This window comes from Rhipicephalus sanguineus, chromosome 5, assembly GCF_013339695.2.
Source record: "Rhipicephalus sanguineus isolate Rsan-2018 chromosome 5, BIME_Rsan_1.4, whole genome shotgun sequence".
Classification (NCBI taxonomy): Eukaryota; Metazoa; Arthropoda; class Arachnida; order Ixodida; family Ixodidae; genus Rhipicephalus; species Rhipicephalus sanguineus.
In genome coordinates this window covers 73377876-73396153 of record NC_051180.1, presented here as the reverse complement: position 1 = coordinate 73396153, position 18278 = coordinate 73377876, and the positions used below count along the sequence as shown (strand labels likewise).

At 45.2% G+C, this 18278-nt stretch overlaps 4 protein-coding genes and 1 non-coding gene across 10 annotated transcripts in view; 3 read left to right on the top strand and 2 right to left on the bottom strand.

The window, feature by feature from the left end:
* The window catches only part of LOC125758740 (zinc finger BED domain-containing protein 5-like), a 159671-nt gene that overhangs the window by 2124 nt on the left and 139269 nt on the right, over positions 1-18278 (bottom strand). The window lies entirely within an intron of this gene.
* Positions 1-18278, bottom strand: part of LOC119393770 (zinc finger protein 425) — a 169642-nt gene that overhangs the window by 26992 nt on the left and 124372 nt on the right. The window lies entirely within an intron of this gene.
* LOC119393773 (palmitoyltransferase ZDHHC23) overlaps positions 1-18278 on the top strand; it is a 155746-nt gene that overhangs the window by 43212 nt on the left and 94256 nt on the right. The window lies entirely within an intron of this gene.
* The window catches only part of LOC119393771 (zinc finger protein 595), a 177524-nt gene continuing 163964 nt past the window's right edge, over positions 4719-18278 (top strand). For 2 of the 3 annotated variants that reach the window (XR_007416373.1, XM_037660928.2), the window contains exons 1-4: positions 4719-4825; positions 6107-6473; positions 12700-12954; positions 16898-17043. Coding sequence is in view for 1 of the 3 variants with exons in the window: in XM_037660928.2 (XP_037516856.2) it covers positions 6112-6473; positions 12700-12954; positions 16898-17043 (763 nt within the window). In the remaining 2 variants the exon portion in view is untranslated. The remainder of the gene's footprint in view (positions 4826-6106; positions 6474-12699; positions 12955-16897; positions 17044-18278) is intronic. The other variant, XM_049416345.1, reaches the window with a different exon arrangement.
* Positions 12075-12146, top strand: Trnat-ugu (transfer RNA threonine (anticodon UGU)). Its single transcript has one exon. It is a non-coding gene; the product is annotated as a tRNA-Thr (tRNA).

The following is an 18278-nucleotide window of genomic DNA, read 5'->3' as shown; positions in this document are numbered from 1 at the left end:
TACATTTGTTTTCCACCACGAGTATAACACATTCATGTGGTTCTTATAAGTTGACATTCTGCAAGCACGGGTGTGTAGCTGAGTGCATAAGACACTCACATTCGAAGCGTAAAGCCCCTGGTTCAAATCCAGCCCCATGAAGAAAATTTATTTTGATTCATTATTTCTTAGTGGTGATGATCGTTTACATGACACAGGGATGGACCAACGGTTTTCTCGTTGCACTGGCATATAAATGCATATGCCCTTAAAAAAATAAAGAGAGAAGTATTTTGAACGAGTATTCCTTTGAATGTGTTGCATTCTTTTAGCAGAGAGTACTTACATCTAGGTGGGCCCTAAATATAGTAGTCTGCTCAGTGGCAAAGCTGCAGAAGCAGCAAGTGAGCAGAGACCGGGGTGGCTTCTCCTTGGGGCACTCATGCATCACCAGGTCACCAAGGGCACGGAATGTGCCCCGGCAGAGGGGGCATGGGTACTCCGTTCGCTCCTGAATCACCGGCGTCCCCGCTGCCACAAAAACCCAAAAGCAGTAGTCACTTCACTGCTACAAAATGACGCAGCTGTAATGTACAAAAGCCTCCTCATACACATCTACCGCACTTGGATGCAATGAACAAACAACTTCACGGCCAAAAAGCAAAGGACATGGGGAGACAGGCTCTCATATCTCTCGTTTCTTGCAGTCATCTGCATTTATTGACCTTGCGGTTGTTTGGTCGGGCAACACTTCATGTGTTTGCGAACAGATGCATGGTAAGTTAATGAAAATTAGCGCTATTTTCGAGGCTCTACGGCACAATCTCCAGGTTTCTCATGGCCTAAACAAATAGAGCATAAAATGTGCCACGTGAGGAACCCTGTTTAAAACCTTGCTATCAGACAAGCACACTTTAACTGAGCGAATGTTTAATCCTGCACAAACATGACAAAGCACAGCAGAAGCACTAAGGTGCACCCAAAGTAATATGTCCTTGCTTGTCCTTCGCAACCGAAAACCATGTCAAGAAACTCCAGTTTCTACTGTATGTGCCAAGCCAAGTCTCATAGAGGTAGGCAAACAAACATACAAACAAAGAATGTAATCTGCATGCCTTCATGCCAAATTTCGGCTGCTAATCGGTAGGAATTCACCGACTTGGTGTTCCTTTTTGAAAGTAGATAATACTGTACCGACGTCAGTACCCAGTACTGACAACAATGCATATGACAGGTATCGCACGTCATATGCATATTGACAACAGCAAGTCTTCAACTACGTCACAAACGTATGTCGGAAGCTGAATATTCGCGCGCACTTTCTAATTACGCGGATTAAAACATCCAGAGTAAAATAATATGCTTGATCATGTTTTATTTATTCATTATTATTTTTAAACCTGCGATACAACAAAGAACGCTACTACTGCAAGGCGTCGACTGCGGATCATTTACGCTAGCATGACACGTGAAAAAAGAAGCATGCGCTCACAATTCGATATGGTAAGTAGATTCTCGAGTAGCTTCCCCCTGTCGATGACTTCAGGGTCCGGCGTGTCCAGCTGGGACTCAACGAACATCGCCGGACACAGCTCATCGTCGTCGTTACACGAGGCGACGACCTCTGCAGCCTAGTGAGGAACAGGAATTAGTACGTAAGTCACAAATATCGCAATGTATGGGCCGTATTGTTGTCTAGATTCAATGAGCTGTCTGGTTGAATTGTAGCGCATAAAGAAAGGGACAGAAGAAACGAAAGAACACGCAAGCGTTGGTCAGTAATCTCGCTTCTTCTGTCCCTACGTCTTTGTGCGCAGCGATTCACCAATGTTTCACCAACAAGCCCGAACACACATTACCGACTGTGGAAGATGGAAATTTTTCGCTCCCGAGCGCGGGCAAAACGTTGGGAGAGGCGGGCTATGCGGCGCCTTGAGACGCCAGCCAGTGATCAGAGCAGAGAAGACACGATCTCTAGGCTTTCTGTGCAGTCTCTCGGCGGTATTGTCGTGTTCTGATCTGTGAGCTATTCCACGGAATCGCGTGCCGAAGAAAAGCATCACGCGGGCGTTCGCTGAAATGAAGATCGACCCTAACAGCGAGAGCAACACGATCTCGGAACTCCAGAGTCCATCTAGCAAAATGCACGCCTCAGTGCACGTTAGCGCAGAAAAGAGATCGAGCGCGTTAAACGATCGAATCAAACGCTCACCGCCATAATCCTACAGCCGTAAAACCGCGGTAAACATTCAAGTTTGTATGTGAGAATCCACATTTGAACTTTAGTCAAGCAAGATCGAACATGGAAGCGAACGAAGGACGGAAATACACGAATTCACGTTTCCGGTTTTGTTTGGCGCTCCTCTTTTTTCTCTCCGCACTTACCGCAAACTGAGTACGTACCGTAACGATAGTGTTTATACGCCGATAATTAATATCGAAATATTTTGCGGCAAAAACGTTACTATAATATGTCGCTATCAAAGAGTGGCCGAAAGCGGCGCTGCTTGTTGTCCGCTGTTCCATGGCGTCTGCGCTTATGCAGGCTGGCACGTATGAGCGCGTTAAGGCGCTGATTTAACGGCTAAATTAATAATTCGCCGCCCGCTAGTGAGCTCAGACGTGAATGCACAGCGACTTGCATCTGCGGACACCATTCTGTTCAACGCAACTAAATGAGCGACGGAGAGTTGCAACAACCCCGGGAGCCGGAAGATCGCCAACTTTCGTCCAGCGACGCTCATCAAACAGCCAGTACTGAAAGCATTCGCCGGCTGGTCGCTTTCGCGCTTACCAGCTGGGATCGTCTTATTGCGAACTGCATGTCGCACTTCTTCATCCTTACGAGCGTTCCGAATGCACGAAAATATGCCATTTCGTCCCTTCCCCTGTGATGTGTCTAACTGTATAGTGGCAGAACCGGTTGCTCTCTGTTTACACTTTGTTTCGCCGTCTAGTTTAGAGCGCCGTCGGCGAGGTCTCTCAAACGTTTTCGGCAATACTTATCGGGCGCCGTCGGAGAAAAAGAAAAGAAAAAAAGGTTTCATCTCCTTGGCGTTGCTCGGTAACGCCAATAAAGCCTCCGTTCACACTGTGCCATCGAAGCGAATCGAGTGGTTTCTGGCACACCTCTAAGTGCGTGCTTTTAAACCGCAACGTGAGGTGTCTTGTTAGACGACTAGCTTTATTCGCTGAACCAGGTTTTGCCTCAGACACCGCGAGCTGTACCTACCGAATCAGACATGTACGGCTTTGCAAAGGTCATTCGATGGGCTAGCTGACTCCCGAAGAATACATTAACCTTCTAGTTTCAGCCATAATTCTCGATCCAGCCCGCATACTAACGGCTTACTGACTGAAAGCTCTGCCTGACCTTAGTTTCGTGTGCTATGCGAAAGTGCTCGATCTCTCTCTCTCTCTCTCTTTCCCTTTTTTCTGCATGAAGGACTCGAGGAAGCTAGCAATGGGATGAAAAATAAAAACTCTCTCAAGCATATCGGTTGGTTGCTCAGCATGCGGCTAGAGCGCAACTTTCATAACTGCAAATGAGTTCCTACTTACGATTGCTTGCATGTTAGTAATGTCTTACAGAGTTTTTTTTTTTTTTTTCGTTCCAGTTATTCATTTCGTGAACAAATGTATAACGCATTGCTTTCTGCAGTGTATGTTGGACTTGGTGTTCATCAAAATGTGGCATGAACTTGACTTTCACGTATGGTGTGTATCTCATCTCATGTTGTTTGTGTAGGTGGCACATCACATAGCAGGGCTATCGCAAGTGCCACAAAGCGAACTGTTTGCTTGAGAGCACTATTATATTAATCCAGTAACCAGATCAAGATGACCTTGATTGTACAAAATCACTGTGATCTTGTGCTGTGCTTTAGAGGCTGAATGATTGAAACCAAGTGTTTGTTGCCAGTTACCACAATGAAAAGTTTAGCCTCAAAGCTATTATAACAGCATTTTCCTTTTAGTCTTTTTTTTAAAGCCTTAGCTTAGTTCCTTAAAGGGACACTACAGGCAAATAATAAGTCGATGTGGATTGTTGAAATGGTGTTCCAAAAAACCTTGTGGTGCATGTTTCATGCCTAGGAAATGCTCAGTCTGAAAAAAAAATCACGTTTTAATTGTCTGCATATCGTTAGTGCATGCCCAACGATTACTCACTTTGCTGCCCAACAACTGGTGCTGCGGTGCAAACGGTGCAAGGGGCGTTCGCAGAGCACAGCCCAAAGAAAATGGAACCTGTGGCATTCTCAAGGGTAACGTCAAGAAGCTCTTTTTTGCATGAATCGGACTGAAACGCACTAGTTGCATTTTATTCCGTCTTGTAAAGCACTGAAGTGTTCTTTTCCGTCATGGGTAGTTTGAGTACTTGTGATTAATTATACTGAGGACCTACTACTTCATCGGGCCTGTGTTCCAGAATGTCCTACTGATGGTGCAAATGGTGTCCTACATTTACCTTAATTTCTCCATTGCTAAAGCGCTACTGCATGTAATATTGATGTTTTAGGCGTTGCCAAGCATTGACCTTTCATTCTGACATAAATTGTTATTTGCCTTTAGTGTCCCTTTAAGATTCACGAGGGATGGTCATGGCTAGATTTCCAACAATTATTCTCTCAGTTTATTTGTTTTCTCCTTTGTCATTGGCTATGCACATATCTGTACGCACATTCACTGGACATCTTGAGGGTTGTGCTTTAAATGATGTGAACTTACAGGTACGCTTGAACATGATGGCGGAGATGTGGCGACACCGCTGAATATGACGCCTCTGATTTTGACATTAATGGCGCCGCCAATGGCTCAGACGATGAAAATGGAATCATTTGCAAAGGTAACTAGTGAAAAACACTTGCTGGTTTTCTTCTAGTGCACGTATACTGCATTATGTTTGCAGTTACGGGTAATGATAGTATTCAGACATGCTATCATATATATACAATTCATTGACCTCCTCACGCACAAAGATGGCTCGGCAATATAATCATATTTCATGCTGATTCACATTACAGAATGTGATGTTGTGAATGTCAAAACCTCATTTTAAAAACTATAAATCTTACTTAAAAGGACTGAGCGCTGGGCGAGTTGGTACTCCATTACTACGAAAAGCTGCTCAAAAAAACAGGGACAGGGCAGTAACCTAAAAAACAGTAACCTTCAAGGCATGTTTGTGATTGTGTATGTAACTGTACTGCGCTTGTGCGGGGTCTGCCCTGTCCCTGTTTGGTTTGCACAGTTTTTCGTAGTATAAATCTTAGATGCTAAAGGTGATATTTTGTATATTTATTTCCATAGAAAACATTTTTAATAACTAAAACATATAGATGAAGATGCAACATGATGCGAAAGGCCTGCCTATTGAAGCAGCCATCTGGATATTGATGGTGTAGGTTTCTAAGTACCTTCGCTGCTCCTCATCCCCATCTGAGACGTTGTGTGGCCATAAGCCAGCATGATCAGCCACCTCAATCACACCACATTCTCATATTTATATCCCTCATTATCATGAGGTGCCTCCCCCCCTCCGTGAAATTTTTTTTGCCATGGCATGCAGAGCACAAAATGACTCTCGACCCTATCTGCCTGCGCCCCACTTCAGATCAAGGAGGTGCCCCCTCCTGAAAAAAAATTTCTGCGTACGCCCCTGCTTGGCGTCACACATGCAGCAGTGGCATTCTTGTACAATGAGGCAGTGCGGAAACATGAAATGTATCCCTGTTACCCTACACACTAGGAAGACTTAGATCTAGAATAACAGATAGGTGGGCATGTTGGTTTGGGTTCATAATTATGTAAAAGGCAGCCTAGAATGAATCAAAAGGACAACAAGAAGAAAGGACATGCGCTGTATGTCCTGTCTTCTTCTCGTTTTGTATTCATTCTAGCACTGCCTTCTAATGATATGAACTTAGATTTGATATCTCAGTGCAAGAGCTCTAACCAGCTTAACATCACAAACACTGCTTGCGTTCAGTTGTAACTTATTTTGGGTTCTTGTGTATGCCTGTAGGTTAGTGTGCGCTTTGTCTTGCATTACGATGAGACACTAAATGTAAAACTTCTGGTTGTCCACCACCGACAAAGCTCACTGTGCCTCTTGTGATCGCTGCAGTGGAGATGGTGGAGGGAGATGAGGAGCTCCGCGAGTTCGGGGAGGAAATGGACGAGGGCCCACGGATCAAGCACACATGCCCTGACTGCCCGTTCGAGACATACGTGCGGTCCAGCATTGCGCGGCACCGTCGCATGCATGCCCGCCGGCCACTGTCGTGCCATCTGTGTGATGCGCATTACCTCGACCAGACATCCCTTGCAAGACACCTCCGGACTCACGAAGGTGGCCAGCAGGCGCTGCTTCCCTGCCCGCCCGAGTGCGGCACCCACTTCACTCGCCGGGACACCCTTGAGCAGCACATGATGATGCATGCACAGCCTGAGAAACCTTTCAAGTGTTCTATCTGCCAGGAATCATTCATGACGTGAGTGGGAAACTCTTTCTTACCGCTCAGCTTCAAGGCATGTTTGTCATTGTCGTATGCCTCCATTGTGTTCGCAGTGGACAAAAGCGTTGTCTTAGAGAGATTTTATTGCCAATGCTTTTCCTAAACTGAGCCCACCCTACGCTGTATCTGAAAGTTTTAGTACGAAAAGCCAAGCTAGTGGTACGAATTCATAGTGCAATAGCGCAACAAATACAGGTTTGCTACAGGTACAGGTTGATACAGGTATCGTCTCTCTTGCCTGTGTCCCTGTATTTGTTAGGCTATTGCACTTTGAAAGTTTCCCAACTGTACACTGCTATCTCTGACTGCATTTCTCTTGCCTTGGAGCCAGTTTTCTAAAAGCCCGGCTCTGGCAGTTTTTTTTTTTACCATTTCTAGGTAATGGCCACTCTGTATTGCTGAGATGCTTCTGTCACACGTCTGGTGGTATAAAAGCCCAACACATTTGAAAGTAATTTATATGAGCTATAAAGGACGGAAACTAAACTGAGATCAAGCTGAGCAGCACTCCTTCGTGTAACATATTTGAATGTACAGGCTGGAGAGGCATGCAAAGCATGCTGGTCTTGCGATTGCAGAGAATGGTAAAGGCAGAGAATGTCACAGAACCAGTCTTTGGAGCTGTAAACAGTGACAACTGTGACGCTGACGAATTCAACTGCCATTAGCTAGCAGGTGTTGCCAATTTGTGGCCGCTCCGTATTGTCGAACCAAGTCTTCAGGGCTGTCAAACAGCGACAGCTGCAATGCATACAAATTCAAACTAATTGTCATTAGCATTCAATGCGCTAGTTGCTAAGAATTGCCAGTAACCCAGCAATGCACATCCCACTGCATTGTGAAGGACTGAATGTAGCCCTACCGTAAAACTGCCGAGCAAGCGCCCCACCTATGGTGAAGGATAATCAGACCAGGTTTGGAGGGGGGGTGCTTGCTCGGTCCCAGGCCGAAATTCAGATGGCGGCGGGACAGCTGCTAAAAATAAAGAATGCCCATCCATGTTTCTAATGATACGCTTTATTTATTTACTGTTTTTATTCTTCCTCGCACTCTCAAACCATTGAAGCAGCGACCGGTATGACCAGTACACGACCGGCCACATGACAACGGAATTCGTTGACGACATTAGACACGCATTCAGTGTGCTCATTCTTGTGGTTCTTTTTACACAAGCGATGCTCGTCTTAAAAAAAAAATGTGGTCGGGAGGGAGGAGGGGGGAGAGCGCCTTGCTCGGGTGGGGGCGCTTGCTCGGCATTTCACGGTAAGCATTGATCTTATTTCCCCTGAAGAGCGCTGGTGACAGTACAAAACAACAACCGGTGCACTTATTTGCAATGGCAGGTACAGTGACTGCTCGTTGTTCGCTTGGTTTAGAATGGAAACTACGGCGTCATTTACAATAATAATGACAGAACACATCAAAACAATCAGAGTTTGCCAACTGCTGCACTTGCCTTTTGTGCCAGTTTTCATAGGAATAATGGTTTTTTCTAAAGCATTAGTTCATTCGCTTTAATGTCTCAAACCAACATTATGAGAGATACGATAGTGGAGGACTTCATATTAACTTTTGCTCCTAGGATTTTTTGATGCACAATTACACTCAAACCTCAATATAAAGAACACGGACATAAATTATCTGTTCTAACCAAGTAAATTAGGAATAGTCTTGTCATGGATACAGTGTTACGAATCACATTATAATGAATTTTTCGATATGACAGTTATTTTCATGTCAGATGCCACTTCTTCAAATTCAAGACTGCGCGGTGCTTTCAACATTCTGCCCTTATTGCAACTCGGTCAGTTTCAGCGAGAAAATGAACCCGCACAAAGACCTTGTGAAATGGTTGTGAGAATCCAGATTGGGACTTTGTGATGGTAGATTTGGCTGGCAGACTCCCCTTGCCCATGTTCCTTTTGCAGCTACAAGGGGATGTAGACCCAGAAATCAGGCCATCAGTTACAGTAAATAATGCCAAAACATATCAAACAACCAGAATTTTCAAAAGACTTTTTCTTATAAAACATTAGTTCATTTGATTTTATGTCCCAAACCAACATTATGAGAGATATGATAGTGGGGGCTTCATTAACTTTTAACTTTGGGGTCTTTGGTGCATAACTAAGTTTAAGTCTGTGAGTGCGGTCGCATCAGCCAGAGAATCAACCTATGCAATGAACTAAAAGGAAATAAAACTGAACTGAACTGAACTGTCAAATGGTTGTGAGAACCAGATTGTGGCTTTTGTGATGACGTAGTACTCTTCAGTAATAGTAGCAACGAATTGCAAAAGATTATTGAGGAATTAAGCTGAGGAAGTATTAAACTAGGCTAAAAATGAATACGATGAAGACGAAGATAATGTTGCATAGCCTGGCGAAAGAAAAAGAGTTCACAATTGGAAACTCGACATTGGAGTGTATACGAGATGATGTATACCTAGGACAACTACAAGCAGGAGAGCCCTTATGAAAAAGAAATTCACTGAAGAATAAGAATGGGCTGGAGCGCATTTGGCAGGCACTCCCAAATAATGTCAGGAAATCTGCCACTACCGTATATAACTCGCATAATGATCGCACTTTTTTTTCAAAAAAATTGACGCCAACTTCGGGGTGCGATCATTACGCGGGGTAAATTTTCCGTGAAACAATATTCTGAGCACCGAAAACGCAAAGAAGTCGCTAATCTGAATTCTTACGATAGCTATCATGAACATAACCAAAATAAAAGTAGAGTAAGGCTTACCTTTGTAATAAAATGCACGCATTACGCAGGAGCTACATGCATGGAACACTGCCCTTTTATTTTTGAACTCTCTGACCCCCTAATGTTCATTCTGAGTCCGAAGCTTCACTGGCGTCAGTGTTGTCGCCGCACGATTCCCTGTCGGAATCGGCAGTGTCTTCACTGTCCCACAGACGGTCATCTTCTGTCCCGTCGAGCGCATTGGAAATGCCAGTCTTCTTAAAGCTCTTGACGACCACCTCGTCGGAAATGGTACTCCACGCTTCGAGAATCCATGAGCAGAAGACTTCCACGGAGGGTCTCCTGATTTTGCACTTGGCGTGAAATCGTGGTCGCCCGCCGCCATCCACTCTGCGTACAGCCTCCGGACGTTGTCCTTGAACGGTTTGTTCAGTGACACGTCCAGAGGCTGTAGCAGCGAAGTTAGACCCCCAGGGATCACTGCGATTTCCGTGCGCCGCTCCTTCAGCTCGGTACGGACACTGTCAACAAGATGGCCCCGAAAGCTGTCCAGCACAAGAAGTGAAGGAAGCAGAAGTGCTCCTGCTCTTCGCCCCCAAAACCGTCTTTATCCAATCAACCATGAGGTCTGCCGTCATCCACCCTTTTGCTTGAACGCGGATGTGGATGCCACGGGGAAAGTTTCCCTTCGGAATTGTTTCCGCTTCAGAATCACGTACGGCGGCAGCTTCCGCCCGTCTGCCGTCACTGCGAGCATCACGGTGCACCGCTGCTTCTCCGCACCACATGTTTTCACGAGCACACTTCGAGCACCTTTCTCGTTCACAGTAGTGCTTCGAGGCATGTCAAACGTCAACGGCGTTTGGTCGGCGTTGCCTATCTGTGACAGCAGGAAACCGTTCTTCTGGCGTATCCTCGTGACGAACCTGTGAAAATCGATGACCTTCGTCTTCGTATGCGGATGGAAGTCGCTGGCACAACGACGTCTGCCGCCTCCAGGCGGACAGTCCATTCCACCGCATGAAGCGTGTCGTCCAGCCGGAACTGGCGCGGAAGTCCTTTGTGGCTATTCCCAGCCTCCGGGAAACTGTGTGCGCCTGCGTCCGTACCATGTCTAACGACACGGCACAACCATCTTTGCGCATGTCCCTCACGTATTCGAGGACTGCCTTTTCGATGTCAGGGAACTTGCCCGTTTTGGGTCCGCGGAAAGCCCGGCGCGTGCTGTTCATAGCCATGAGCTTCTCGCGCTGTTTTTTCCAATATTGGATCCGGATTTCGTCGACGCCGAAATGTCTGCCGGCAGCGCGGTTTCCGTGCTCTAGCGCGTAATCAAGCGCCTTCAGCTTGAACGCGGCAGTAAAGCTCGCATACCGCCCCATGGTGAACGGTGCTTCAACAGACGATCACAAAGCACAGCCAAAAAAACGTGGTGCGAGTGACGCCGTGACGAGCGACTGGGATGGCGGCGACACAGCTTTTTCAGGAATTATGGGAATGCGTCGGCAGCTTGTTGCTGCGGATGACAACAGGTCGACCAACAGGCGGCCGCCGCTGTAACAGTGCGGGATAGCAAAACAAACATGGCGGCCCACAGAGCGAAGCGACCGCATTTTTTTTTTCTTCTTTCGTCAGTCACGGTGGTTGTGAGTACGTCACGCGCGTCAAAACAGTCTCTTCTGTCTAAATAAGGAATGCTTTCATTTAAATCAGTAAATTTACGGCATTAGCGTAGTGATGCCTGCTTTCAGATCACAGAAACAAAGATGGGCGCGTTCAGCTGCCACAGACATAAAACACATGGCGGGCATTCTGTGAAAACTGCTGCATTTGCCTTTACTGCAATCCTAATGGCACGTTTCCGCCAACGGTGGGCAAAAATTACGAATATGTTTGGTGCGTGCAGTTCACTTGGCGAGTTTGGAAGAGTTATTAACGCAACATTCGACAGATGATAAACGCGATGATCATCGGCTAGACTTGGCACACGACATATCGATGAGGCAAGTTCGGGGTGCGATCATTACGCGGGGAAAAAGAAAAATCGAATTTAGACGACAAAATTTAGGAGTGCGATCATTACGCGAGTGCGATCATTACGCGAGTAAATACGGTATGATTAAGCGAAAATTGTACAATCACTGCATACCCCGAGTTCTAACATACGGGTCTGAAACATGAAGGAAAGAAGATGGCTATTAAGGGCTCGTTTTTCGTTGTTAGACACAATATTAATGAGAACTAACAGACAATAATGCCAAGGAAAGTATAGGAGATGTTACTTGTAATAATTGGGATATAAATGTGAAGAAAGTAATGTGGACGAAAAGATAACTTGCCGCCGGCGCTGACTAACACTCCTAGGTTTAAAATCCTCTTATATACCCTATAAAGTGGACGGGGGGATGACCGCCGCCGTAGCTCAGCGGTAGAGCATCAGACGCGTTATTCGAAGGTTGCAGGTTCGGTCCCTGCCGGCGGCAAGTTATCTTTTCGACCACTTTACTTTCTTCACATTTATATCCCAATTATTACAAGTAACATCTCCTATACTTTCCTTGGCATTATTGTCTGTTAGTTCTCATTAATATTGTGTCTAACAAAGAAAAAACGAGCCCTTAAAAGTCATCTTCTTTCCTTCATTCATAGCAAGGGTCTCGTTCTGGCAGACTTGATGCCTTCGGTAGCATGCGAGGGATTATTGGTCAGCTGCCAGCTCGTAAAAAGATCACGTGCTACGTGTCGCCAAAAAGGCAGAAAAAGAATGCTCCATGCTCACCGCCAAGGCTACGATTGGCGCTGGCTAACACTCCTAGGTTTAAAATGCCATATATACCCTATAAAGTGGACAGGGGGATGACCGCCGCCGTAGCTCAGTGGTAGAGCATCGGACGTGTTATTCGAAGGTCGCAGGTTCGGTCCCTGCTGGCGGCAAGTTATCTTTTCGTCCACTTTACTTTCTTCACATTTATATCCCAATTATTACAAGTAACATCCCCTATACTTTCCTTGGCATTATTGTCTGTTAGTTCTCATGGATATTGGGTCTGAAACATGGAGGATAACAGAGCAACTAGAGAAAAGGTTGAGGACCACCCAGCGTGCAGTGGAACGTAAAATGTTAGGAGTAACATGAAAAGACTGGAGGACGGCAGAATGGGTCAGGGAAGAAACAGGGGTTGCAGATATCCTGGTTGGCATCAAGCAAAAGAAATGGGCCTGGGCTGTCCAGGTAACGCATAGAATAGGCAACCGGTGGCAACAGAATGGTTACGAAGCGGTGGGAAACGCAGTTGAGGAAGGCAGAGAGTTAGATGGAGTGACAAAATTAAGATGTTTGCAGGGATAAACTGGAATCAGCTCGCACGGGATAGGGTAAACTGGGAGAGGTCTTCGTGCTGCAGGGGAATAGAGCAGGCTGACAATGATGATGATGATGATGACAGGTTTAGCTGGCAGACTCTTCTTTCTCGTGTACTTTTTGCAGCTACAAGGAGATGATGGCCCACAAATCGGGCCACGGTCGCAAGGCTCCCTACGTCTGCGAGGTATGCGGCAAGGGCTACCTGCAGCTGAGCACCCTAGTCGAGCACCGCTTCAGCCACGAGGAAGAACGGCGGTTCCCGTGCGAGCTGTGTGGCAAGCGCTTTTTCTCCTCCATGGCCCTGAAACGCCATGGCCGCGTGCACACCGGCGAGCGCCCGTTCCGATGCCTTACCTGCGGCCTCAACTTTGCCATCAGGTAAGGCTTGTCTCAGCATCGGCAAGCGGTTTCCCTCTGTTAATACTACAGTGAAGCCTTATATGACTGGGCGATTAGTAACTCCGCCCTACTCGGCAGGAAAAGGTCTGGCAGGTATGTGCCACAGAAATTGTGCAAAACCCACTACTCATCACTGCTCCACTAAAAACAAGAAGAAGAAACTAAATAAACGGCTAAATAAATTAGTTACCAAATAGATAATAAACAGGAAAATGTAAATGAGTAAATAAATAAGCATACAACCTGTGTGCTTCACTTCTGGCCCATGCAAATCGATGTAGAAGTGCTTTAAAGGAGCACATGCTAAACTCAAAAATTATAAATGAATGTATAAATAACTAAATGAAGTAATTAAATTAATAAAGAAGTACACAAACAAATAAGTTTAGAGCTGTGCGAATAGCAAAATTTTGGGTGCGAAGCGAATTGGAATATTGAAGTGTGAGTGCGAATCGAATCAAATATTTTTCGAATATTTCTCGAATATTTCTAGAATATTTTTCGAATACTTCGAAGCGAAATTGCAGAAAAAAAGTTAGAGAGGATTCCTAAGCATATTCTTATGAGATAGCAACATGAAAGCGTTTCTTTTCGCTAGGTTGACGAAGCACTAGCAAGTTGCTGTTTCATAGTTGTCTTATCAAGAATGAGGCAATGTAGAGGCCTAATTGTATTTATGTAAATGATTTGGTGCAACACTTTACACGTGATAGGCAAAGATGCCATTTCCTCAGCCTCTCCTCCTCTTTCAACTTCTGTGGAAGCCAAACTGATGTGGCGGACAAAAGGGCGCTCCCTTCAAGTCTGGAGTTCCAAATCTGCCTCGTAGACGTCGATATACAAGAACATCTGAAATTTTGGATGCTAAAAAGCTTCGGCTTCCGATTTTTCGGACTTCCTGCCCTAATTTCAGGTCCAAAACAGCATTAATTGATCCCCCACCTCTGCCACATCTTTCATCTTCATGTTGGAACCAGCGTTTTCTTGAGTGAGTACATTTGCGACCGTAGCAGAACTTGAAAGGCAGCTTTGCCGCAATATTGGCAAGTGATGAGGTGAAACATATTGAAAATCTAGGGACCACTTCCAATCGGACGTTAACTGTGTCTTGGCAAAGTTCGACCGCAACGGAGCTTGAAAGGCAGCTTTGCCGCAATACCGGGGTGTGATGAGATGAAGCATATTGAAAATCTAGGGACCACTTCCAATGGGACGTTGAGTGTGTCTTGGCAAAATTCGACCGTAACGGAGCTTGAAAGGCAGCTTTTCCGCAATACCGGGGTATGATGAGGTGAAGCATATTGAAAATTTAGGGACCACTTTTAATCGGACGTTGTGTCTTGACAAAGTTCGACCATAACGGAGCTTGAAAGGCAGCTTTGCCGCAATACCGGGGTGTGATGAGGTGAAGCATATTGAAAATCTAGGGACCACTTCCAATCGGACGTTAACTCTCTTGGCAAAATTCGACCGTAACGAAGCTTGAAAGGCAGCTTTGCCGCAATATAAGAGTGTAGTGAGGTGAAGCTTATTGAAAATCTGAAGGGGTCACTTTCAATCGGACGTTGACTGTATTTGTCTTTGGGAAGTTTGAATAGTTCGAATAGTAAAATTCCAGTGCGAATCGAATCGAATAGCAAACACTATTCGAAAAATATTCGAAAATTCGAATATTCACACACCCCTAAAATAAATAAATAACCTGCGCACTGCACTTCTGGCCCATGCAAATTGAGGTGGAAGAGCGTACACTCAATTAAGTAATGCTGTGCCATGTGCTTCAACGCGTAGTTGGTCATGCACTTTAACAGAGTACAATGGCTCACGAATTTTTTGACAAATCGTGAGGGGCTGCATATGAGCTGTCCAAATACAAAACCAACCAATCAAAACACCATTGTTCCGTTTATGCAGTAGTTTTGTTAAAGCGATTTCCATTTACAGTAAAAGCTTGTTAAATTGGGTTTCATGGGACCGGAAAAAATGTCTGAATTAACCAAATGCCAAATTATCGAAAGTATCAAGAAAACAATAAACAAATGTCTATCACGTCAATGCATTTTAATTTTCTTGATGAATACGTAAATCCAGTGCTTATGTTGCGTAACAGCAGTGTAAAAGCCACAATTTTTGTCATTCACTAGTTCGTTCTCAACGTGATCGTGGCTCAAAACTCCTCTGTCTTAAGCCGAAACCTGCGCTGAACCCATCCCTTATTACACACTGTCAGCACCAACACCGCCACACGCATGTGACAATAGTTTTCTCGCCGGAAAAATGGCCGGCAACTGATCGTGCGCACATCTCAACGTAGCAAGCGATTTCTGTGCCAGCATGCGAACCGTGGCTGAAGCTCTTCGTCTTCAAAAACTTCCACCATGTTTGAAATTTGTGACGTAGCGCGTGCATTGCGCGAAGTCAAAACGAAGCTACCGAGTGCTGCGTCCACTGTGGACAAAACCGTGGTCGTTCAAGACACGATCATTGCGACCACACAGTTCTGAAGGCACGCGCGTGGCAAACGTCCAGAGTCGAAATGAAACTACTGAGCACCGCATCGGCTGCTGAATAAACCTGGCTCACTAATGCACAGTCATGGATGGCAACTACGCAGTTGTGAAGGCATACAGCAAAAACGAAACTACTGCTTGTTGCAGCTTTGACCTGTTGACGTGATCATAGATAGCGACCAAGCCTTTCCGAAGGTCCGCGGCCATTTCGGTTGTTCGCAAATGCCGTTCTTGTTCCTCTGCATCACGCATTTGCAGTGCTTCGTGCTTGGTGCGCTCAAAGGATCATCCAAATTAGCAGGGTTGCGGCCAAATACAAACAAATTAACGGGAGTTTCATGCCATTAAACAATACATATACTTGCTGGGGCCAGATAACATGGCCAGATTATCCGATTTTTGAATTAATGGGGGTCGAATTAACGAGCTTCTACTGTAATGAGATTTTACTGTATTACATTGAAGAACTTGTGAAGTCGTACGTGAAATGAAAAATGAGAGACCAAGCACTTCTGATCATTTCAGAACTCCGTCATGTAGTTTCTCTGAATTTGCATACACCCCCGCCCCTCCTAGTCACCTGTGAGGGGAGGGGGGCGCAAAGTCTGCCCCATACATTGACTTAATAGGGAGGGGGGGGGTGCGCTGCAAAGAACCTTCACCGCCCCTGAAGGGGAACCCTGCGCACGCCTATGGAGGTAGTGCTTCTTTACTTTAGTTCGTACAGTAAGTGGAGCTAGGTATCTGATTTCACACTTCTGAGCACTAGAATGATACACCCAAGCTTCAGTTTTCTTGTATGTAAGCTTTTATACGTCAGCTCGTCCGCACGTCAAATCCATGCGAAGAACTGAACAGCATCTCGCCACCATCTCAGCGGGAGTGAATCTGCTGCATGTGAGAGCATCCCCGAAAGTGTGGCAGCCAGAGAGCGTGGCAGCCTGAGGTGGCCGCTGTCACACGTGAACAAAATGTTTTGGCCAAAGAACAGTGGAGCCTGACGGAGCTGGAAGATGGAGTGGAGAAGGTACACTGGCCTGGTCAGACATCAACGTTGGCAAACCGTGCTTGTTTGATGTACCTAGTCAAGCGCCAGTGCCTGTGGAACATCGAAGAGAGTCGTCTGCTGCTCCTGTTGCCCACCATCTGTCTGCAAGTGCACAGGAGCCACTGTTGAGCATGCCCTCGGGTGATGCATGACCATGACAGTGTCATCGAGCCATAAACTGTAAGCGCTGTGCTAACTCGAATTCTTTGTTTATGTAGTCTTTGTATGTGTGACATTGCATTCTTTTATGACATGTTCCTTTTGTGTTTGAAGATATGTTTTTGTGTTGTGTCAGTTGTTACCTCTTCTTTGCTGGCCTCCTGCTGTAAGCCAAATTATAACATAATGGTTCTGTTTTGCACAGGGCCCACCTTCTTGCCCACAAGCGCACGCACACTGGAGAACGACCTTTTCCATGCCCTTCAGAAACATGCCCGCAGGCATTCAGCACTTCATCGGCTGCTAAGCGGCACTTTCTCAACATCCACTCCAAGGATACACAGAAGAATGGTGGGTAAAGCTGCTTCTCTCTGTGGCAAACGACTATTTCTTGTGGGGCATGTTTCGGGTTCGTAATCACAATGTTTCCCCACTGAAACATTGCTCTGAAGAGTGTTAGCTTAAGGGGACACTAAAGAGAGAAAAAAAATATTTTCTCGTATTAGTAAATTACTAGGCTTGTGCGAATAGTAAATTTCAGGTTCGAAGCGAATTCGAAGCGAATAGTGATTTGATCTAATAATTTCGAAGCGAATTCAAATAATATATATCACATATTATAAAGAAAAATTAGCATATCTGTCATAACCCAACTGACCTGCACAATATTTTTTAAACTTGAAACAAGGCATGTGCAGATGTCATTCTTTTTGGTTCAAAGGGAAGTGGAAGCAAGTTTGAGTAGTGGCAGGATGTGACTTTCGATAGGATGCAAGTGATAACCTGCAAAATAAGTTACATTTTAACATTTACTATACTTAGAGCATATAAACCGGTATAACGAGCTTTTAAACTTAAAAATGATGAATCAATGTGAGGGTAATATGTTCATTTAACCTGGAAGCGGGGCTTCGCGGCAGATCGGATTTCCCCTGGATAGGTGTAGTATTCACCATATAGCACCCCTCCACTGCAGCGTAACCACCTTTACAGGGGGTTGCATGCGGTTTATATATATATATCTATTCGTTCATTTCAAATACTTTAAAATTTCCAATAATTTAAATTCATGTCGAAGCGAATTCGAATACTGTAACATTAGTTCGAATATTCGAAGTGCTCGAATATTCGCACAAGCCTATAAAAATTACTCTTTCACGATATCGAAAACCCCACGCAGCGAAAAAACACGCAAAAAGAAAATGTGGGTGGCGACGTCACCTTGAAGTTCCCACACCAGTTGCCATGATGGCATAGATTTTGACGGCATCTACTTGGGCCCACGTAGTTCACCATGAGTAAAACTTGTGTACATTGTCATCTGAGGGAGCCAGAGACCTAACATAAGTTTCAGGAAATTTCGTTGAGCCAATGTGGCCAAAATGCGTCGAAGTTCCTGACGTCACCACCTGAGATATGGGCGGGAAATTTGAAAGTGAAACTTTTGACATCGATTTCCTCATCTATTGATAAGCCTATGGTTGTGAAACTATTGACACTAGAGTTTTCAGAGTATATAATTTATTAGTCTAAACTAATTTATTGTTTCACTTTAGTGTCCCTTTAGAAAGCAAGGACGCAGACTG